Genomic DNA, 15898 nt, shown 5'->3' with positions numbered 1-15898 from the left:
GGATGCTCGATCTGTGCAATGATGTGGGAGTGTTTTATGTGTCTCTCAAAATGATGCTCCATCTGGAGTCAAATTTTTGCAAAATATTCCCAGCATCCATCCCTCATGAGTTCTCACCCCCTGTATGTAGGAGTGTGTTTATGTGTGTGTTTTCTTTTAAATGCATCATACCATATTGTGGAGAATTTTTTTAAAACAAGGGCTGAAGTTGTCTGTTCTTTAAAGGTCCATCCAAACTCTTTTAACCCTTTGGCTCCTTTCCCTCAATTTGCACCCTCTCTTCCCGTCCTCCAATCCTGTTTGGTACTAGACAATTCCACGTGTCTGTCCTGAGTCCCGAGAAGGATAGCATTCTCGAAGTTTAGAAAAGAAAGAATGGATGAAAAAAAAAATAGAATTGTCCCTTTAAGAACCTCCTTTCTATTTTACTCTATGTTTACATAACAGAGGGGACGATTCCAATGCTGAGATCACAAGGGGGAGGCTATTCCTTTTCTTTCTTTTTTCCTTTTTTTGGGGAGTACGGGGTGGGGGTAGGGGAGGCCAGGGTGGGAACAGGGAGGCCTTCGCTGCCCCACGTGCTACGGAAGGGGGAGTTTAGGCTGCTAGGAGTTGCGCTCGGGGCCGCACTTTCATTTGGGGGCGGGCTCGGAGCGGCTACCTCTGGCCAGAGGCGGGGGTGGCTCCGCCGAGCCTCTGGTCGCTCCTCCCTCCCTCGCCCGCCCGCCTGCCAGTCTTCGCTCCTCTGTTGCGCTCCTCCTCTGACTGACTGGTCGCTCGTCCTCCCAGTTCTTCAGCCCCGTCTCTCCTGGACTGCCGCTGGGCTTAGCGTTGGGGCCGCCTCTGGAGGAGCGCGGGGTTGGTCCGAAGTCCGGGTGGCGCGGGCGGGGAGCCCGGGAATCAAGACGGAGCCGCTTGGGGACTGGCCGCCCCGCGGCCCCCTCGCCGCCGTCCCCTTCCCCAGTTCCCTGGTCCCCTTTTCCGTATGGGATTGTAGTCGCGGCGCGGACCCGGCGGGGATCGCGGAGGAGGAGGCAGCGGCTCCCTCGGGGCCGGAGCCGCTGGAGCTCGCGGAGGACGAAGACCAGGAGGACGAAGAGGGAGCCGACCGCGGTTCCATGTTTGCCCCCGGCCCGGAGGACCCCTGCGCTCCCGGCAAAGAGCCGCGGAAATACGGGGAGCTCGTGGTGCTGGGGTGAGTGAGGGTGCCTGAGCGCCCCAGGACGGGGAGGTCGGGGTCTACTCCCCACCCTCACTCCCACTCCCACGATCCCCGTGGGAGGTCGGGTTAGTCAGTTGGCCAGGCGTATTTATTTAGCGCCTGCTGAATACCGAGCTCTGTGCTGAGCACTAGGGATACAAAGAAAACCAGAAGACGGTCCCTGCCCTCGGGTTGCTCCCAGTCCATGGGGCAGATGGCGTGCAGGAACTGCAAGCAAATGAGCTGCGTGCAGGAGAGAGTAGAGAGACCCATGGAGGGGAGGCACGAGAATTAGGGGATCGGGGAGGGGGTCGGGAAAGACTTCTTGTGGCAGATAGGACAGCTGGGGCGATTATGGGGCAAGAACTAAAGGTACAAGACACCGGTGTGTATATGTGTGTTACATTCGTGGGATCCTCTTTCTAAGCTCCGGGAAGTGGGTGTTGCGGGGAGAAGGAAGTGGTGTGGGAACTTATACCTTGTTCCTGGGCCTCTCGGGCCGCTGTTGGAGTGAGGGGTTGGGGGAGGGGGAGCGGGAGCTGCTGCTTCTCCATCTAATTTCGGAACCTAAAATTTCCCCCTCCTCTAGCTCTTCTTCCTCCTTTCCTTTTCCTTTCTTCCTTCTTCCTTCCTCCTTATTCTCCTTTTCCCCTTTTCCTTCCTATTTTTCTCCTTCCCATCTTCGTATTTCTTCCCCCCTCCTTGTCTTCTACTCTTCCTCCTCCTTTTCCCCTCCTCCTTTCAGCCCTCCTTCCTTTTGCTTTCTCCCCCCCTTCCTCCACTCCCCCGTTTTCCTCCCCCCCCCCCCCTCTTCCTCTGGGATGGAGAAGTCTGGGGAAGTTCAAGTGAGGATGTCTCGGAGAGGGAGGGTGGAATAAAGTTACTGTGAATCGCTGGAGGATCAGGTACATGGCTGGAAGAATTGTAACGATGTAGAGGGTTATGGGGAGGCAGTGACTGAATAAGGTTACTGTGAATTGCTGGAGGACGAGGTTCAAGGGCTAGAGGATTAGTAACTATGTGTCTTGGAGGAGGGGGGCGGCGCGGGCATTTCGGAATAGGGTTACGGAGAATCTCTAGAGGACCAGGTTCTAGGGCTGGAGGATTAGTAGATTAGTAGTGATGTAACTTTGGTGGGGGTTGGGAGATGGAGTCCCTTTTCTGCATATCCGAGATCCGAGGTCGGGGAAGTGGAGTTTATGCGGTGTTTTGAGGGTAATTGGAGGAACGGATTTGGGAGGGGCAATGATAGGGGTGGGAGGGTTCGTGTTCCCTAGTGAAAACGAAGCCTTTGGTGTTTTGTTTTGTTTTTTTCCTTTGGAGCTGGTGGACACAACACTGTCATCCTCTCTGCAATGATGCTTTTTTATTTACATTGGCTTAGTTAGACAGAAGCTGAGACTTTTTTAGGACGGGTACTAATTTGCAACCCAAGTTGGGAAGCAGCAGGCAATTACTTTTTTATATTGTTATGGTGACGGGAGTGGCCACAGTCTGAGGAAGGCCCAGTGGTGAACTGTCTGGACCAAACCCGTTGGCTTGCCCTTCTGTGAACTTCTCCCCATTGGAATTCACTAGTTCTCTGGGTTCAGGAGTTAGGAATCGGCTCCGTCTTGATTTGTGGGGTCCTAGACAGGGTTGGTCTCCAAAGTGGACAGTTGATTGTGTTCTTTGACACTAGAGTTGCATCTTGGGAAAGGTTGTCTCCCTCGAAGGAACTCTTCCCCCTTAGCCAGGAAGAGACTGTTCTCCGGCTGGGAGGTATCAGCAAGGAGCTCACAGAGCTTTAGTTCTGTTCTCTCCTAGTGAAGACCCTTTTCTTAGATAATAATTATCTATAATCATTAAACTGCAGCAATTAGAGACTTCATTTTATCTATTCGCTGTTTTCTTGTGTCATTTCCTCATCATCTATTTATTTGTTTGTTTGTTTGTTTATTTGCTTGTTTATTTATTGCCATTATTTATCCTTAGTAAATAAAGGGCTATAGGTTACAGGGGGGTATTTTGGGAGAGAGAAGACAAATTCAATTTGGAAAAGATAGAATTTGGGTTAGGTTCTAAGAGCGGAAATGTTTATATTCTTATTTGGATATAGAGTTATGAGTTTTCTTCATTTTTAGTTAAAATAGTATGAAATAGGAAACTTTTTTTAGGACATCCTAGATACTGATGAGGAAAAGATACATAGGCAAAATATTAGACTTCTGACTCAAATATCAAAAAAGTTCAATTACTCTACAGAAGTAATATGTATATTTGTATTAAGATTTGCTGAACCCTATATTAGCTCATTTGATTCTCACTGTGTCCATCTGAGCGAGGTATTAGGCAATATTAGTTCTGTTTTACATTTGAGAAAATTGAGTTTTGAGGAGGTAAGTGAAACTTGCTCATGGTTAGACAACTTCTTACTTCATTTTCAGAGATAAACCTTGCTTTCTGTATGCAGTCTTCATTTTGTAGCTGAGCTTCTTAAAGCACTGCTTAAAATACAATTTTTCTTACAAAAACATATCAGAACTTTAAATGAAACATATATGATGGGTTTCTGACAAGTTACAACTCAATATTTTCAAGTCCTTACTTTTTCCACCCCTCTTACTTGGAATGTTGTTAATAATAACCATTTTTAGACAGTTACATTTTCAATATAAGCATTTTCCTTCATTGCAAAAAATTAATTGCATTAAAAATGCTGTGAATGGTAGAAATATGGGAAATGATAAGAAAGCATGAAATCCTGATTTTTATTTTAATGCATTTTAGTGTTGTTTAGTAATATTTATATGACTGCTTTTGAAATAAGTCTAACTTAACCTCTTAGGAAATATTTTTCAGAGTTCTTTAAAAATAATGTTTTTTTTTTGTTGTTGAGGAAATGATGAAATGTTTCAAAGAAACAAAGTGTTTATACTGAAGAGGATTTTATATTGTGTGTATGCTATGTTTAATCCTCAAATAGGCTGTATACATTATCTTGCTCATTGGTTATTTGTTTATATTGTTAGAAAATATTTTCTTTTTCTTATACTTTGCTAGCAGGAATAAAATTTGGTTTAAATTGATTAAATTTACAAATAGTTTCCCTGAAAAAACTGAGGAGCATCCCTTGCCTTAATTTCTTCTGAAAGTGGAGGTCCATTTTTTGCTTGAATACCTCTATTGATGAGAAAACATCTCTCCTTTACTAATTTCCTGTCCCATCTCTTCTCCTCCTCCACCCCAGCTCCCCTTTAAAATTTTTTGAAGTGTTTTATTTATTTACTTTTTATTTTTCGTTTAATCAGCAGGTTGGTGGTATAATAGGACACAGAGTCTGTAGTCTGTAGGCAGGAAGATCTGAGTTTGAGTCCTACTTTGATCTGGCATTTCATTTAAAGTCTGCCTTAATTTCCACAACTGTAAAATAAGGATAATACCATCTATCTACCAGTGTTTTTATGAGATCAAATGAGATAATACAGTGTTTGGCACATATTAGTACTTGCTTCCTTCCTTCTTAATCTAAATTTAACTTCTAGTAATTCCCACACTTTGGTTGTAGTGCTGCCTTTTTGTCGAAAACAGAACAAATTTAAAATCCTTTTCACTTTATATATTTGCTCATTAAGGAAATAAAGATCTCTTTTCAGCTGCCAAAAAACCCCCAAAAAACAAAACAAAACAAAAAAAACAAAACCACTTCCTATGACACAAGTCTCATTATATTACTTCCTTTCTTAAAAAACTCCAGGGTATCCCTATGGTCTTCAGGATAAAATGCACATTTCTTAACTTGATATTTAAAGCAATAAAATCTGCTCCAATCCTGCTTCATTCTACCTTTTCAATCTTATCTCACATTACTCTTCTGCATGTACCAAATTGGACTGGTAGCTGCCCCTCAAACCCAAGAATGGCATTTTTCTGCCATTTTGTAGGAAGAGGATTTACTTCTTCTCTATTCAACTCCTCAATTCAGTAAATTGGAGTCTTTGGAGTCCTTTTTATACTTTGTCTTCTGCCAAGTACTTATTGTTTATCTTTCTAGTTTGTGTTTTGCCCTTAAGTTTACCTGAAACACTTTGACTTCTCTTGCTGGTCATTCTCTACCTTGCACTGTATTTACATATAGCATAAATTATGTCTACCTAAAAGAATGTTAGCACCTTGAGAATAAGAGTAAGTCCCCCCCCCCCAGTCCCCAGTGTGTAACAATGCTTTGAATACAGTTGCTCTCAACATGTTTTCTGAATTAAGTTTTATTTTTATTGTTGACTTAAATTAATGGCTGAGCCTTAAAACTCTTAGTAATTTTGAACTTTCAAAACTCTTAATTCTTTAAATGCACATGGTTTTATAAAGTACTTTTTCTTTTTCTTTTAAACCCTTACCTTCCATCTTAGAAACAATACTGTGTATTGGTTCTAAGGCAGAGGAGTAATAAGGGCTAGTCACTCTCAGTTAAGTGACTTGCCCAGGATCACCTAGCTAGGAAGTGTCTGATGCTTAATTTGAACCCAGGACCTCCCATCCCTAGGCCTGGCTCTCAATCCACTGAGCTCCCATGTTATTTTTCTGTCTTCCAAATGGAAACATTATTTAGGAATTAGATCAACTTAAAATCCAGTTCTGTAGTTTGAAAGTTCTTTGAAAACAGAGTAAAATATGAACAGCCATTCCACCTTGTAAAATATATGTAAAATTAGCATCTAAAAGGTCTGTTAATACAGTTTTAATAAAGGAGTCACTTGGTTAGAGGTTTAGAAGTTTTTATGCTAATCCATAAAAATCACAAAACAGTATCATGGTATTGTTGTTTCAGTTGCTTAATTAAAAATTAGGTTAAAAAGTAGTTAACCATTTATAGTGAGTGGTTTGATTTACGATATTATTGAACTGTTAGAATTACTTACAGGTAATAATTTGAATATCTATTTTCACGGGTGTATGGGATATTCTGGGAAGAACAAGCCCTTATCAGGGCTGCATTCCTCCTTTGGTGTTTACATGCCATCCAGCTCTGCCTATGGCTCCAAGAAGCTGTAGCATTCATAGCAGTCACACTCTGGTAATCTCTTTTGTCACCTGCAAGCTAAACCAAGTTGTATAGTTAGAAATATCTTGAATCCTTAAAACTACATCACCCAAACTTCCTTTCAGTATTACCCAGAATGCTTTTTCCTTTGTCCACATTTGTGTCTTCACAGTTGTATATAGTTTGCTGTAATTCCTCCCTTTTTATCTTGTGAGCGGGCTTGGTTAGTACCTTTTTAGTTAGTTTTTTTAGTTAGTTTATTATTAATAAAATTTTTATAAAATATAATATTTAGTTCTTGTATATTAATTTTAATCTCCACAAAGTTGAGGGTAATCTGACAGGTCTTAAACCTGTCTGATATTGAGTTAGAGGGATATCTATTCCAGGCATGTGAAGACTTCCCCTAGTGGTAGGGGCTAATGAAAACAATATGTTTGAAGGGTCCTGAAGGCTGCTAAATCAAGCAAAGTGGACTGCTTAGAGTTTGGTTAGATATCAAAGAAGCTAATCCACAACATCCCTGAGCCATCACCAGTCATTTTGACTTGCCACTAGACCTAAATAAATAACTCTGGAAGAGAGCCTGAGGATGATGACTTTGTGTAATTCTGCCTCATTTAAATCCAGTTTATTCATGAGTCAGAAGACCTCATCAGTGATATCAGTTTGATCCTTTTCAAGTACTAAGAACACCTGACCAACCCATTTCCAGCTTTTGCCTGAGAGGTAATATCATTTAATGGAATTAGGTGCCTCAAAGATGAACAAGGAATAGTTGAAATTAAAACAAACTCCATAACCCCTCCTCCCTAACTATAACATTTTTCATTTTTCTCCATTCTTAAAATTACACTGATAAAAGCCCATCACCTACCCTTTCTCTCAGCAGAGGACTTTTAATCCTACTTTTTGAAGCCATCTCTTTGTAGTTCTCTCTTGTCCCCTAATTTTATGCCTTAAAACACTTCTGAATCAGCCCCTCAATTTTCCTTTCAGTTCTTTATTCCAAAGCTCTTATTTTACTTGCACAGTTCTATCTTTTATTTCTTGCTTAATTTCTTCCAAGTACTCTTTTAGACTTTGTGACTAAACTATTTCTTTCTTGGAGTCTTTGCTGTTTTTTTTTTAATTTCTTTTTTATCTCTTGACCCTTAATATATCTTCATAGTGTTCCATGTCTTTTGTTTACCTATTTGGATTGTTGTTCAAGGTTCAGAAAGGTGAAGTGTTTTTGCCCTTAGAGGAAATTTTTCCAATGTCCTGAGGAAAAACGAAATAAACTGGTGAATTTAATTGGTTTTAATTCTTAGATTCTGTCAGGTGAACTAAATGAAAATGTCAGGATAAATTGTTAGAATTGGGATTTGAAATCCAGCAAGTGAAAAATCACTGGATTTTAGGAATCAATTTTCACAGAATCATAGAACAGAAATGAAAGGGACCTCAGAGTTCACCATATCTAACCTATATCTGAATAAAATTCCTCTTTATAATGTCTTCAACATATGATCATTTGATTTTTGTTTGAAGGGAACACACTAGCAGTCAAGGTCATTTCACTGTTGGATAACTTTAATTATTAGAAAGTTTTTCCTGTCATCCAGTGTTCATTTTCCTTTTCACAATTTTTATCCTTTGATGCTCCCTTGGGTAAAAAAAAAAAAAAAAAAAAAAGTACAAGTTAAATCCCTCTCCCGTGAATACTACCTTTCTTCCTAGTGAACATACCCATTTCCTTCAATTGAAACTCTTGGCATGATTTGAGGTCCTTCACTATCCTGGTTGCTGTCTTCTGGATGTTCTCTCAAGATTATCTATCTTGAGATTATCACATATTATATCACAATCAGTTATCACTTCCTAAAATGGAAGTGGTGCCTAGAACTGAATTCAACGCTTCAGATGTGATCTGACAAGGATAGAATATAGTGGGCATATCAATTCCTTTGTTTTAGACATTGCATTGCCTTTTATAGATAGATAAGCACTTAATAATTGCCAGGCACTTTGCTGAAGGCCAGCTTACTAATTAATACCAACTGGACAGTCCCTACCCTCCAGGAATTTACATTCTAATGGGAGAATTCAGCACTGGGGAATTCAACCCTGAGAGAGGTACTGGAATAGGGGGAGGGCGATTTGAAGGATACTTTTGTCCAAGTTGGTGAGGCGGGCAGGGAGAAGTGGGAGTTGGAATCCATTAAAAAGGCCATGTCAAAGTGAGGTGAACATGGCTGAGTGGTGAGCTTTTTTGCCAGTTTTTTGTTGTTGTTTTTAAGTGGAGCAATTTTTTCATTCATTCTTCCCTCCTTTTATATTTCTGAAGTTGATTATTTGAACCCATAAAGACTTTCCATCTTTCTCTGTGAACTAAAACCAGTACCCTGAAGGCAGATTTCATCTTGATATATAGAAAAATTCCTTATCCTGAGCAGTTCTAACACTTAGTGCTGACTAAAGATAGAATTGAAATACTTTGACAAGTTCCTCCTCTTGAGAGATGGTTAGTGGAGACTTAATAACTTCTTGGAAAGTTTATAGAGGGTAGAGGTTGCAGTAGATGACCTTTAATATCCCTCCTCCCCATTGATTCTTATGTGAATCAAATGAGTGCCTCCTTTGTGCAAATGAGTAATTATATGAAAAAGCTCTGAAAAGTATAAATTCTTTTATTTATAAACAGAAAGTAATAACAATGGCTAAGATTTACATAGTCTCAAGTATCTATAATGTGAACAATATATTGGTTATAGAGGAAAATTAAATTTACAAAGAGACCTTTTTATAATATAGATTCTATGGGAGTAGCCACAATGTGGCTATTGTAACAAAGCTCTAGCTTATTTTTCTGGGATTATTAGAAATTTTTTATGTATTCAAATGACTTTTAAACACATAAGCTTTACTTTTTAATTTTTGTAAAAAAGACGTTTATGAAAATTATTTGCTTATCACAAATTCTATTCTAATTTGTGCTCTGTAATGATGATGTGAAGAATAGTTTGAACATGGTCCAAATATAGATGAGCAAGGAAAAGAGGGACCATGTTCTAAGTTCTTTAGGAAGTTTGTCTATAACTTTGTGTAGCAGTTGATCTATGGAATAGAAAATAAATGTATAACTTCCAACTTCAACTTGTTTCTCTCTTAACAGTGCTAATTGTTTTGGAAGCATAAAGCTTGAAATTATTTCTTCTTCCTCGAAAATGGGACTGTGAGAAGTATTCAGAGTAGGAAATATGAATGGAGATGTTTAAAACTACCTTCTATATTTACTTTCATTAGCTGTAAGTCTGCTGTTGACTATTTCATTGATGTACATACAGTAGATTTGCAATCTGATAGATTAATATTATATGGAATGCTGCTTATTACGACCTATGTAGTATAAAGCATTGGGTAGAATTTTAACAAATAAAATGTGTTTTTTTAAATAAAAGGCATAACATACTCTTCTGGTGACAAAAGTGATTATTAGGTGACTTGTTTTGAGAACAAAATCTTAGTGCCAAACACTGAATATCTTTGATTAGTAGTTTAGTGTTCCTTGGTCTTTAATTTGGCTTAAGAATTGTAGGCTGTTATAAAAGGTGCAGTTATATGATTTACTAAAGTACAACTCTGTTTCATGGTAAATCTTTTTTTTAAATCTTTCTCTTTCCTCTTAGAAACAATGCTAAGGATTGTCTCCAAGGCAAAAGAATGGTAAGGGCTAGGTAATGGGGATCAAGTGACTTGGAAGTGTCTGAGGCCACATTTGAACCCAGGACCTAGGCTTGACTCTCAATCTACTGAGCCAACTAACTGCCCCATGGCAAATCTTTTGGAATGAACTTTAAATTTTTAAAATTTATAATTATGTTAAGGGAATAAAAATGCACAAATGAAATAAAAGACCCAGTCTCATAAATGGTTTTTGTGTAGCATTTAAGAAAGTTAGAACTGAATGAATTAATAGCCAACCAAATGAAGAAAATGCTTTTGTTCTATATAGTTTTCTTCTACTAATCCCTTTCTTCTCACCTCCCCCCTTCTCTCTGTCTCTTTCTCTCTCACTCACACATACCTCCCCCCACCCTCTCCACCCACCCCTACACAGAGTATGCATGGAATCAATGTTAATCGGCTGATTTTCTAGTACATAATGTGTATATACACACACAAGAATTTTGGTCTTTCTATATTTTTTCTTATGCTTGTTATATGTTATTTTTAAATATTGTCATATTAAATTATATTAATATTCATAACATATTCAGTATAGGTTGAATTATTTGTTTTTGCTAAAGTTTTTCTTCTCCATTTAAAATTACTAAAATTATCTTTTATTCCCTGCCCCAAATAAAGACTATTTAAGCTTAGTCATCTTTTTCACTGTTGCTGGTTGTATCATTTAGTGATTAGTTATTTTCCTACTAGTTTGTTTTCTAACTTGAGTCTAATAGTCTAGGACAGTTGGATATTTTGGTGTGTTTAAGTAGATACATCAGAAGGATCTTTGATCAAAGAATTCTTATACTTAAGACACAGTTAACTTCCATTTCTAAATCTTTCTTTAAAATAGAGCAAGTGTGTCTTTCTGCAATAGATGTTAAGCACTTTAATGCCCATGTGGAGTCAGAACTGACCTCACTTTGTCTTTCACAGCTTTAGATTAGGTAGTTGTGCAAACCTCTTTGCTAATTTAAATTTTCCACTGAATAGACTTCCTATTATTTTTACACAAAGAGTTTAGGATACCTGTTGATCATTCTCATAGGGGAGAGAGAGAGAGAGAGAGAGAGAGAGAGAGAGAGAGAGAGAGAGAGAGAGTGTGTGTGTGTGTGTGTGTGTGTGTGTGTGTGTGTGTGTGTGTGTGTGTCACAAGTAGTTTTTTTGTTTTTAAATGCCCTGGATTTTCCTGACTGTTGTTTGCTGTCCAGCTTCAATCTTGATTTCCTCTGCTTACTTTTGACAAACTTGTTCCTAGCAGGTGTAACAAACATTCTCCTCGTCAATTCTTCAGTTCTATTGATCAGCCTGGCCTCTTATTTCTATTTGAACTTTTAACATAGCCCACAAAATGTAAAATTCATTTTAAATGAGTGGAGTCATAAAAATGCCTGTTTAAAATCATATTAAAGAAGCCTAAGCAGATCCTAGTTCATTTTTGGTGCTTACATAAGGAAACACATAGTAAGAATTGCACAGTTATTTTGAGGTGGTAATAGAGGAGCTTTTTTTGTTAAAACAACCCTCCAAACATTTTAAAGATATTACTCATTTCAATTAGTTATTTTTTAAAAATTGTGCAGAGGAGAAAAACTGTTATTTCTTTCTCTCTAGAAGAATATTACCTCATTAGTGACAAGCACACTTAAAAAGCTTAGACTTTTTTGTTTTTCTAGTTTAGTCTGGGAAGAGGGGCCTTTAAAGCAATTTTCCTCTGAAGCAAATGTCTTTTCTTCTCAAGGTACTAATAACACTATTTGTTGATTTAGTCTTTTTTGACTTTTGATCTTCCAATTTGTGTTGATTAAGGAAAAACCCTTCATAATTTTCTTTTTACCAAAAGAGAACTTGATAAAATTGGTTTAAAGATGACCTGTGCTTTCTTGGATTAACTAAAGAGATAAAATAACAGGCCAGGAGTGGTGTCTTGTATCTGCTAAGTGTTAAATTGTTTTAGATTTCAATTCTAAAGCTTTAGAAGAACTCATCTCACTGACCCTTCCTGGCACACTTAGCTTTATATAATACAATTTCCTATACCTCTTTCAATGTGAACATTTAATTAACATTTTTGTTAATTTAGTTAATTTAACTATTCTGGAGGGTAGAACAATGCCAGTGAACTTGACAAATTTAACAACTCTGAGCATATCTGAGCATATCTCTATACAAAGAAAAACAAAAAAGGAGATTGTGTAAGAAACCATGAGTCTTCAGTTTTTAAATGAGAAGGAATTAAAAAAACAAAATAAAACAAAAATTAAAGGTGGAGAAATCTCTAGAAGTAAAATAGAGCTTTTCAAAAAAGCAGCAATAAATGTTGATTGGGTCAAAAATAAGACTGCAAAATATAATTAAATCAGAAAGTTCTGATAATGTAATAAAGTACCCAAGGGTGAAATTTGAGTGACTTATACATATTAGCAAGCACTTCCATTAAATTACAGTTTTGTAATGACTATCTGCCTAAGAACAGCTATTAAAAATGTTTTTTCAAAAATTTTTTCCCTGCTTGGCAATAGGAAAAAGATACTGATCTTTGTTATGACAGTAACTTTTATATGCAAAGTTTGGGAACCATACTTTAGATTTTTTAAGCTGGAAATGCTATGTAGGCTAATCAGGGATATTAACTTCATATTCTTTGATAACTGAAAATGGTATAGACTCATCTACTCTTATATCTATGATTTTTTTCCAATTTGGAATTTCCCTCCAAGATACAGATCGAAACCCATCTCTAACTGCCTATTATGTGCAATTCTTGATTATGGCCTTCCATAAGTTCACCACAGCGGTCCACCCAATATGATGGAGGCTTTCCTTAATTTCTGACAGAAGGACCCTAAGGGAGCACTTAGGAAGTCTACCCATTATTCTTGGCCCACGCTCTATGACCAACCCATCCTTTCTTCCTTATATCAGGATAGCTTGCATCCATATCATATTTTAAGAGTCACAAAGCATTTTACATGTTATCTCATTTGGTCTCACTATAATGCTGAAAAGTAGGAACTATTGTAATCCCCATTTTATAGGTGAAAAAACTGAGGCTAGAAGTTAAGTGACTTACTTAAGGTTGTACAGCTAGTAAAGATCTGAGGTAAGATTTGAACTCAAGTCTTCCTTACTCTTAAGTCTGTGCTACAAGTCCTTCATGACATCTTGTACTTCTGTTATTTCGAGTTCCTCATGGTTTTATATTAGTCTTCATATGCATGTATGTTTCCATTACCAATCAGTCAATAAGTATTTTTTATTCATTTTTTAATTCTGAAAGAAACTCTTGTATTACAAATCTTGCTTCTGTATAGCAACATTAGTAGAATGTTGGATTTAAAAAATGGGCCTTTGCTTTCTTAGAAGGGTTGAGGTCAATAAAGTTTTGCTTTTTCTCAAAGGTAATAATGGATAAGCTTTATAGGTTGTTCATCCAAATGCACATTGTTAGTTGGATAGTAGCCATTCTTTGTCCTTTGTGTGGGTGACCTTTCCTATATGGATGATCAGCATGAACTCTTTTGAATGATTATAGATCTGTTCCAGGAGCCTCTTCAGTTTTCAGGGGCTTCATACAATTATCCTAATTTTAACAAATGGAGCATCTCTAGCACCTCATTATACTCATTATATTTAGGAAATCTTTCTTCATTTTGGCTGCAGTGCTAGATTTCCATCAAAGTGGAGAATACTTTTAACGAGCTGTACATATCCCTGTTTTATTCCTCGCCTGATGTTTATGATTAGAAGAAACCTCTAAAACTTATAAAGATTCCTGAAAATTTGTATATATGAAGGGGAGACATCTAGCAAAAGAGCCTACAAGATGACCTTATGACCTTTTACTCTATTGAATCAAATGCTTTCTTTTTTTTTTTGTAATCAACAAAGAGTAAGCACAATGGAATCATACATTTTCTACATCTTTCATTTTGTTGTGGAATGGTAAAGATGTGGTCCATTGTTGAAGACTGCTTATTCCCTGCTACTGCTTTCATCAAGGTGTCCTCAATTTGTATATAGATAACACTCAAAAATATTTTTATAGGTGGTAGGGTAGGCGCATTGACTGATAGTTACAGATGTTTTCTCAGTTAAATTTTTCAGTAATAAGAACTGAAAATATAAGAAGATACCAAATGCAATGTAGCTAGATTAGCTAACCTTTTCTTTTCCATTAGTAATTCTAGTTTTTGAAAAAGAAAAAGAAGATGGAAAAGGACCAAGAAGGTTCTTTGGCCTTTCAGTTAGCTTCACTCATGAATTAAATTTTGGAAAATAGATGTTAGCTTCCTTAAAAAGGGGGGCTTTTGGTTCCGGGTTAAGATGGCGGCAGAGTAAGAAGCAGCTCTTAACCTCTCCTGACCGAAACATACAAAACTCCTCAAGGGGACATAAAAACAAGTCCAGACGAACGGAGGAACCCCACAACAGGGCACAGCGTGGAAGGTACGTGGAATCGAGACATTTCCAAGCTAAAAAGGGCTCTCACTCACTCAATCGCGAGCTGAGCAACCGCCCCACCCCCACCCCCTCCACACTCACCTATAGCTCCGAACCCAGCTAAAAAGAAATAGAGCAAGTTTGGGGCACCCATCGAGTCATCAGCAGCTCCGGGACCTGTTCCTGACAGCAGCAAGACTTAGGACCCCATTAAGTCAAAAAAAGCACGCGAAATCTGAGCGCGCGCGCGCGCCGGAGCAGGACGCTGGGCGCAGAGAGCCAGCTGAGTAGAGGCGTGGGTGGAGGCAGAACTAAGCCTAAGTGGGGAACCAGTGCAGACGGGTATACGACTGTGGAAACAGCGCCCTGAGACTTGTAAAGAAACCTCCAGCAGAGGATCAAGCAAGAGGGCCCACCAGGGGGCTTGACCTTGGAAAAAACCAGAATTCAGACCTCAGGAGCCAATAGATTGGGAACAGACACTGAGCCCGAGGATAAAGCTGAGAAGCTGCTGGGTTAATGATGGCTACTCAGCATCAGGAGGTTCAGAAGAGAAAGAATAATAACAAAAAGAAGAAGTCTTTAACACTCGACAGCTTTTACACAGAGAAAATCCAGACAACCGAGCAAACAGAGGAGGAGAACAAACAAGCATCCGGACCCTCCTCAAATAAGGAAAACTCCTCACAAGCTATGGAAGAGTTCAAAACTGAGATTCTGAGGAAAATGGAAGAGATCTGGCAAGAAAATAACAGTTTAAAAGGTAGAATCTTGCAATTGGAAAGTGAGGCTCAGAAATCAAATGAACTGATAAGCAAATTGAACACCAGAAATGACAAGATTGAAAAGGAATACCAAAAGATTATAGCCGAAAACCAAAAGATTATAGCCGATAACCAGTCCCTAAAGGCTAGAGTCGAGCAATTAGAAACCAATGATCTCTCAAGACAACAAGAACAAATAAAACAAAGTCAAAAGACTGAAAAAATAGAAGGAAATATGAAATATCTCAATGAGAGAGTGACAGACCAAGAAAACCGGTCTAGAAGAGACAATTTGAGAATAATTGGTCTTCCAGAAAACCCAGAAATTAATAGAAACCTGGACTCCGTACTAAAAGAAATTATTCAGCAAAATTGCCCTGAAGTCCTACAACAAGAGGGCAATATAGACATCGAAAGGATCCATAGAACACCCACCATATTCGACCCAGAGAAGAAATCGGTTAGAAATATTATTGCCAAATTCAAAAGCTTTCAAGCAAAAGAAAAAATCTTACAAGAAGCCAGAAAGAGACAATTCAAATATCAAGGAGCACCAATCAGGATCACACAGGATCTGGCAGCCTCCACACTAAAAGACCGTAAGGCTTGGAATACAATATTCAGAAAGGCAAGAGAGCTGGGCCTGCAACCACGGATCAACTACCCATCAAAATTGACTATATATTTCCAGGGGAAAGTATGGGCATTCAACAAAATTGAAGAATTCCAGGTATTTGCACAGAAAAGACCAGGGCT

The 15898-nt window shown here is 38.4% G+C and overlaps 1 protein-coding gene across 1 annotated transcript in view; it reads left to right on the top strand.

Annotated features, from left to right (window-relative positions):
- Positions 1–1118: 1118 nt before the first annotated feature.
- PELI2 (pellino E3 ubiquitin protein ligase family member 2) overlaps positions 1119–15898 on the top strand; it is a 133810-nt gene continuing 119030 nt past the window's right edge. Inside the window, exon 1 of the mRNA XM_044664896.1 lies at positions 1119–1195. Within this exon, the coding sequence (XP_044520831.1) occupies positions 1119–1195 (77 nt within the window). The remainder of the gene's footprint in view (positions 1196–15898) is intronic.

The sequence above is a fragment of the Gracilinanus agilis genome, chromosome 2, assembly GCF_016433145.1.
Source record: "Gracilinanus agilis isolate LMUSP501 chromosome 2, AgileGrace, whole genome shotgun sequence".
Lineage (NCBI taxonomy): Eukaryota > Metazoa > Chordata > Mammalia > Didelphimorphia > Didelphidae > Gracilinanus > Gracilinanus agilis.
Note: the sequence above shows the minus strand (reverse complement) of the source record. Positions and strands in the feature narration are given on the sequence as shown.